Source organism: Chiloscyllium plagiosum, chromosome 8, assembly GCF_004010195.1.
Source record: "Chiloscyllium plagiosum isolate BGI_BamShark_2017 chromosome 8, ASM401019v2, whole genome shotgun sequence".
Classification (NCBI taxonomy): Eukaryota; Metazoa; Chordata; class Chondrichthyes; order Orectolobiformes; family Hemiscylliidae; genus Chiloscyllium; species Chiloscyllium plagiosum.
The window spans coordinates 87,630,073-87,637,274 of record NC_057717.1 but is presented as its reverse complement, the minus strand read 5'-3'; the positions used below and the strand labels follow the sequence as shown (position 1 = coordinate 87,637,274).

The following is a 7,202-nucleotide window of genomic DNA, read 5'->3' as shown; positions in this document are numbered from 1 at the left end:
AGTAAATGTTTTAAAGGTAAGATCGATTGTTTTTGAACAATAAAGGAATTAAGGGTTACGGTGCGAGGGCGGGTAAGTGGAGCTGAGTCCATGAAAAGATCAGCCATGATCCTATTGAATGGGGGAGCAGGCTCGAAGGGCCGCATGGCCTACTCCTGCTCCTAGTTCATATGTTCAATGCCCATATCCTGAATTTAAAAAAACATCACCCATTCCTAAAATTATAAGACAGGAGCTTTCTTTGTCTTTCTGAGCTCCTTCTGATCAGACTGGAATAGGTCCAGTCAAAGGGTCGTGCAATGGATACATGACCTAGAGTTTGCAGGATTTACAGTTTTAAAACTAGATATAAGAGACGTGAGTGAAATAAAGGAGGTCACGGTGGGCTGATGGTGAGTAGTGATACCAACCTTCCTTACAAAGTCCAAAATCGGCAATTTTGACATAACCCTGTGTGTCAAGGAGCAAGTTATCGAGCTTCAAATCCCTGCAGGAACAAAAGGCACATTTCAACCAGTGTCAAGAAATGAGAAGTTTAGAATAATCAAACAGGCAGACTAACAGATCAAAACGTGGACATGATTCAAAATACAATGGGAAAGGCATAGCAGACAGAGAATGCCTTGCAAAATCTACATTACTTTGGATTGCAATCAGGTATTAATGGTCTAAAAGGGAATTGAAATACCAAAGGTGGCTGGGGATTTATTGGGGATGATGTGGGGCAGTTGACCCATGTATATCAGATCTTCCCTCCAGAACGTAAGGAACAATGTGCACGAGAAATTGTGACCACGATGGGAGATGAAGGCAAATTGGTAGATGTTATCGAGATGAACAAGGCCTTTGAGAAGGTTTCACATGGCAGACTGATTGGTTAGATCACATGGGATCCAGGGAGAGCTCGCCCAATGCAAAATGAGCCTGACAGTGGGAGAGAAACGGTGGTGCCACAGGGTTGGTCTTCAGATTGAAGGCCTGTCACCAGCATTTGCCACAAGGACCAATGCTGGGCTCACTGTTGTTCGTCATTCATTTAGGAGTACAATGGGGTGTTGATCAACTGGGCCAGTGCGCTGAGGAAGGGCAGAAGGAGTTTAATTCAGATAAATGTGACATGTTACATTCTGCTGTGAAATGGCAGCACTCAACACAGTTAGTGACAGAGCCTTGAGCAGTTTTGTCGAATATAGGGACCTGGGGCACAGGTACTTGGTCCCTTGAAAGTGGCTCACAAATAAATAAGGTATTTAGCATACTTGCTTTCATCGATCAGAACGCTGAGTGCAGGAGTTGAGGCGTCATGTTACAGCTGTGCAGGCCATTGGTAAGCCCACATTTGGAGTACCGTGTATAATTCTGGTTGTCCTGTGACAGGAAGGATGTAATTAAACTGGAAAGAGTGCAAAAAATGTTGTACAAGGATCTTACTGGCCTGGCTTATAAGGAGAGATTTTTCCCTGGAGTGTAGGAGGCCAAGGGGTGACCTTGTGGAAATTTCTAAAATCATGAGAGGCTAGAAAAGGTAAATAGCAGAGGTCTTTTCCCAGGATAGAGGAGTCCAAAACTAGACAGTATAGGTTGAAGGTGTGAGGGGAAAGAATTAAAAGGGACCTGACAGACAACTTTTTCACACAGAGAATAGTTCCTCAATGGAATGAGCTGCCAGAGAAAATGGCAGAAGTGAGTACAATTACAACATTTAAAAGATATTTGGACAGGATACAGATAGGAAAGGTTTAGAGTGATATGGGCCAAACGCAGGCAAATGGGAATCGCTCGGCATGGATGAGTTGGGCCAAGAGGTCTGTTTCCGTGCTGTATACCTCTATGACTCTTGAAAAATTGGAGCAAGAGCTCCACTCAACACCATAGCTGATCAGTTTGTGCCCTCAACACTACATTCGCACCTAGAAGACGGTGAGGACTGCAGATGCTGGAGATCAGAGTTCAGAGGGTGGTGCTGGAAAAGCACAGCAGGTCAGGCAGCATCCGAGGAGCAGGAGAGTCGACGTTTCGGGCCAGAGCCCTTCATCAGGAATGAGGCTGGGAGCCTCGGGGGTGGGGAGATAAATGGGGGGGGGGGGGGGGCTGGGGAGAAGATAGTTGAGTGGTTGCGGTTGGAGGAGGAGGAGTGTAGGACTGCGCATTGTGAGGGCGAGAGGTTGGAGTGGGTGAGGAGGTTGGACAGCTTGAGGCGGTTGATGTCACGGTGGCAATTTGAAATCATGAGATCAAGGGCAGGTAGCAGGCCAGCCCAGGATGTATTTGTCTCCCCACCCCCGAGGCTCCCAGCCTCATTCCTGAAGAAGGGCTCTGGCCTGAAACGTCGACTCTCCTGCTCCTCGGATGCTGCCTGACCTGCTGTGCTTTTCCAGCACCACACTTTCAACTGCATTCTCACCTGTCCACCATTACTCTCAGCTATGGCACAAGTTTAAAATCTACCCAGCTGAGCCCTCAAATAATTCCCAATCACCCAGATTCCAGTGCTCCCTGTAGAAGAGAATTCATAACAGGAATGACTATGTTACAAAACAAAATCCTCCCCACTTCCGTCTTAAATAGGAAAACTCTTATCTTTAAAAACTAGGGTCTTAGAACCGCACAATGCAGAGAGTCTCTTTGGCCTAGCAAGTCTGCACTGATCTATCTACACAAATCCCAGCTTCCTGCACTTAGCTGATAGTCTAGAATGTTCTGACATTTCAAGTGCTCATCCATGTGCTTTTTAAAGATTGAGGATTCCCACCTCTACTACCTTCCTGGGAAGTACATTTCAGATTCCCACCATCTGCTGGGTGAAAACATTTTCCTCAAATCCGATCTCAACTTCCCGCTCTTAACCTTCAAATTGTGCCTCCCTCGTTACTGACCTTTCAAATAAGGGGAATGATTATTCCCATCTTCCCCATTGTGGCGCTGTCGAGTCAGACAGTTGACATTCCAGATTAGATGGGAATTGCAGATGGGGACCCTGTGGAATCCGTCATAGCACATTGTAAAGGAATTCCCAGGAAATTCCACTGTCCCTCAGGCAATTCCCCTACACCCAGAACTCTCTGAAAATCTCCATTTAAATCGGGTACTCTGGGTGTGTTCCAGCAAGATTAAGACAATAATTGTTCAGGAACAGTTAGGGTATTAAATACATCGGCCAATTCCTGAGTGATCATTCAACAGGAACGTACTAACCACACACAGCCCTAAATACACCTCCCACAGACCCGGAGATGACACTCTCCAGAAACCTACCCTGGGGAGCAGACAACTCCAGCCTGATCCACTCTCAAATTTCCTACTCTGTCAGAACCAGTCTGAGGAGATATAGCCATGAAAGAACAAGATCAGTTCCCTAACCGAACATTATCACAGATCCTCAGCAAACATACACGTAGGTAGGTCTGAGGGCAAATATTACTGAAGGTGAAGTCTGAAGGATTGCTTAGGAAAGAATCAAAGCACATTATTAATTACAGAATGATAGCGCACAGAATGAGGCCAATGAGTTGGTTCTCCCAGACTTGTAAACAAACACACAATATTCTGGTTAATCCCACACCCCCTTATTTTTACCATGTCCCAGAAATTATTCAACAATTGAATGTCTGCTCTGTACCCCTGCTGAAAGCTACAGGTCATGTTTCTAGCGAATTACATGGTCCCTGGTTCTTTCACCTTCTATCTAAACCCTCTGGTTATCCACCTATTAGCAATCATTTCTCTGTACCCACCTTCTCGAAACCCTTCATGTTTTTAAACACTTCTATCACATTTCCTTTCAGCTTTTGCCCCTGCAAGGAGAACAACTACAGATCTTGCAGTTTAACTGGGGAACTGGAGCCCATCATTGCTGAAAGCCCTTCTGGCTCCTTGTCAATGTCTTTAAAAACTCTCCCTACATTGAACGGACATTGTGCCACACCTGCACCAAATTCACATTGATCAACATTTGGTATAACGTTCCGGGTTTTGTACTAAGATCTCCTTCCTGTCAGGTCCAAAATCCCATTCGCCAATTTTGCACACATGCGACTCCTGCTCCTTTTATCCATAGGTTTTAATTTCACTCTCAAGCCTAACCCACAAATTCCAGTTCCAGTAAAAATCCCGTCTTGTCGAGAGGCATAGAGTCACAGCATAGAAACAGATCCTTTGGTATGTAGCATTCAGCAGCAAAAGGTTAAGCCAAGCTCTGAACGTGCTAGAGGACGAAAATCTTCTTACCTGTACACAATCTTGTTATCGTGTAGGAACTGTAGCCCAAGAACAACACATGCGGAATAGAACCTGCAAGACACAATTCCAAACTTAATTTTCACGTTGTTTCTAATTCTGGTCAGCTTTGAACATTGAACAAGTCTGTGTCAGGCTGACGATGACCCACTGTCTGTTAACACAACCCAATAACAATCTCTAGAACACAGGAACGAGCTCTAACCCCTCAACTGGGATGTCTCCAAACACGATGAAAAATAAGGTCCAGGTTCTGAATTTTTCCCCGCAGTGTATGGGTTAAGATTACCAGTTGTTTATAGAGACATTCTCAGTGGAATGATGTGAGCTAGCAAGGCTATGGAAAGAGAGAAAAATAACTCACGCTGGGGTTTAATTCCTACAGGGATGGAACGCTAAAGCACCATTGAATCCGGGTTAGACCATAGTTGCCTGAATATTGTTTTGGTCTCCACATTATGGAAAGGATACAGAGGCACTAGTGAAAGTGCAGAAGAAGATTTTTCTGAGATGACACTAGACCAGAGAGATTACTTGTAACATAACAAAAGGAGTAGGCAAAGCTCTTTTCCCCGTTACACAGACGGAGAGGTAATGTATAAAATGCCTTGGGATTTTCCTTAATCCTGTTTGCCAAAGATATTTCATGGCCCCTTTTAGCCCTCCTAATTCCTTGTTTTAGTTCCTCGCTGCTCTCTCAGTTTTCTTTGAGGGATTTGCCTGTCTTCCATTCCTGAAATCTTACTTATACCTCCTTTAACTTTTTGACTGAGCTCTCAATTTCACTCATTATCTAAGGTTCCCAAATCTTGCCATCCTCATCCTTCCTTTTCACAGGAACATCAAAGAATCCCTACAGTAAAGATAGAGGCCATTCAATCCATTGAGTCTGCAATGACCATCCAAACAGCATTCCACCGAGATTCACCTCCATCATTCATTTACACAACGCCACATTTCCCATGGCCAATCCACCTAACCTGTACATCCCTGGACTGTGGGAGGAAATCGGAGAAGAAACCAATGTAGACGCAGGAAGAATGTGTAAATGCCACACAGACAGTCACTGAAGTCTGGAACTGAACCCGAATCCCTGGCGCCATGAGGTGGCAGTGCCAACCAGTGTGCCGCCCATGCTGGCCCTGAGCTCTAATCCACTTGCCTTCAAAAGATTCCCACATATCCCAGATGTGGATTTAACCTCAAACAGCGACTCACTATCTACATTCCCCAGCTCCTGTCTAATGTTGTGGTAGATGGCCTACCCCCAACTTAGTACTTTCACCCAAGTACCACCCTGATCCTTTTTCACATATACAAGGAGCAACAAAGAGGTTAGGGAAAAGGCAGTGGTCTGGACAAAGTAGACGGAGAGAAACTGGCCCTGTTCGTGAATGAGAGGGCATAGACTTAAAGCCTTTTGCAAAACAAGTTTGTGCAAACGCCTTTCCTCACAATGAGTGCTTTGGTCTGGAACATACTACCTGGAAGTATGGTGGAGCCATTTGAAAAGGTGTTGGACGAGGGTTACTGGGAAAGTGCAGGCAAATAGCACCAAGTCATGCTGCACACTCAGAGAGCTACTACAGACACCATGGGCTAAATGGGCACCATCTCCACTGTAACAATTCTGTGATTCTGACAGAAAGAGATGGTGATAAGCATTTGACAAAGTGTGTTAGCAGTCTGGAACTCCATTAGAAAATGATGTTTTCAGAGATGCAAATTCTATCCCGTTCTCAGAGACGTCTGTGTTTATTAGGCGAGTCCACAGGACAGGTAAAATTGCAACACACTTGTAAGCAGAAATTCGGATTTGTGACCTCTACTGGTGACACAGAACATGAGGGAGCAGGAGTGTGATTCCATGCCATCACATCCTGCGTATTAACAGGTGACAGAGAGGGGTTGGGGATAAACACTGGGGCAGAAGGATGGGGTTGGGAGTAAGCTGGCTGGAGTTGGGTGGGGAGGTGGCAGGGGTGGGAAGAGGGACAGGGGGAAGAGAGGCAGCGGGAGGAATTGGGAGGAGAGGTGTAGAAGATTTAGGGACGCCAGTCCAGAAGATTAAGTCGCTAGGCATCTGCAGTGAGTTGGTAAATTGGATACAAAATTGGCTTTGTGTTAGAAGACAGATGGTAATGATGGAGGGATATTTGTTTGACAGGAGGTCTGTGACCAGCAGTGCTGTTTGTAATATAAAAGGACAAAAAATGTAGGTGGGCCAATTGTAGGTTTGCAGATGACATGAAAATTGGAGGGGTTCTGGATAGTGAGAAAGGTTATTAAAGGATACAGCAGGATATTGATCCATTCCAAAATTGGGCGGAGAAATGACAGATGGAATTTAATCCGGACAAGTGAGAGGTGATGCATCTTGGAAGGTCAAGTGCATGAGGAAGTATTCAGAAATGACAGCACCCCCAAGGAGCACTGGCATACAGAAGGATCTTGGAGAACAATCCTGAAAGAGCCGACATGAGGGGTAGATTTCATACAAACATGCTTGCTTTCATCAGTCAGGACACTGAATATAAAAGGTGGAAAGTCATATTGCAGCTGTAAAAAAAACATTTGGAGTATGGTGTACATCTCTGGTCACCACACTACAAGGAGGAACAGGAGGCTTCGGAGATGGTACAGAAAGAGTTTACCAGAATGTTGCCTGGTTTGGAGAGTATGAACTGGAAGGAGACATTGGACAAATTTCGCTCGAGTGTCAGAAGCTGAGGGTGTATAGATACATATAAAATTCCGAGAGTTGTGAATATGGTGGATAGTCAGAGTCTTATTGTCAGGGTGGAAATGTCGAATACAAGTTGAACGTGGGAAATCTTAAAGCAGTTGTGTGAGGTGCAACTTCTTTACACAGGGTAGGAGGTGGCTGGAGCAGTACGTGAGGAGGGGAGATCAGGGGGTGGTCCAGAAGAGGAAGAGAACGGAACATGCTTGGAAGGAGAGATAAT

General features: G+C 45.2%; 1 protein-coding gene across 1 annotated transcript in view; it reads right to left on the bottom strand.

Moving 5' to 3' along the window:
* Positions 1–342: 342 nt before the first annotated feature.
* Positions 343–7,202, bottom strand: part of LOC122552352 (serine/threonine-protein kinase N1-like) — a 44,680-nt gene continuing 37,820 nt past the window's right edge. Inside the window, exons 7-8 of the mRNA XM_043695101.1 lie at positions 4,228–4,290; positions 343–487 (exon numbers count right to left, since the gene is read on the bottom strand). Coding sequence (XP_043551036.1) covers positions 343–487; positions 4,228–4,290 — 208 coding nt within the window. The remainder of the gene's footprint in view (positions 488–4,227; positions 4,291–7,202) is intronic.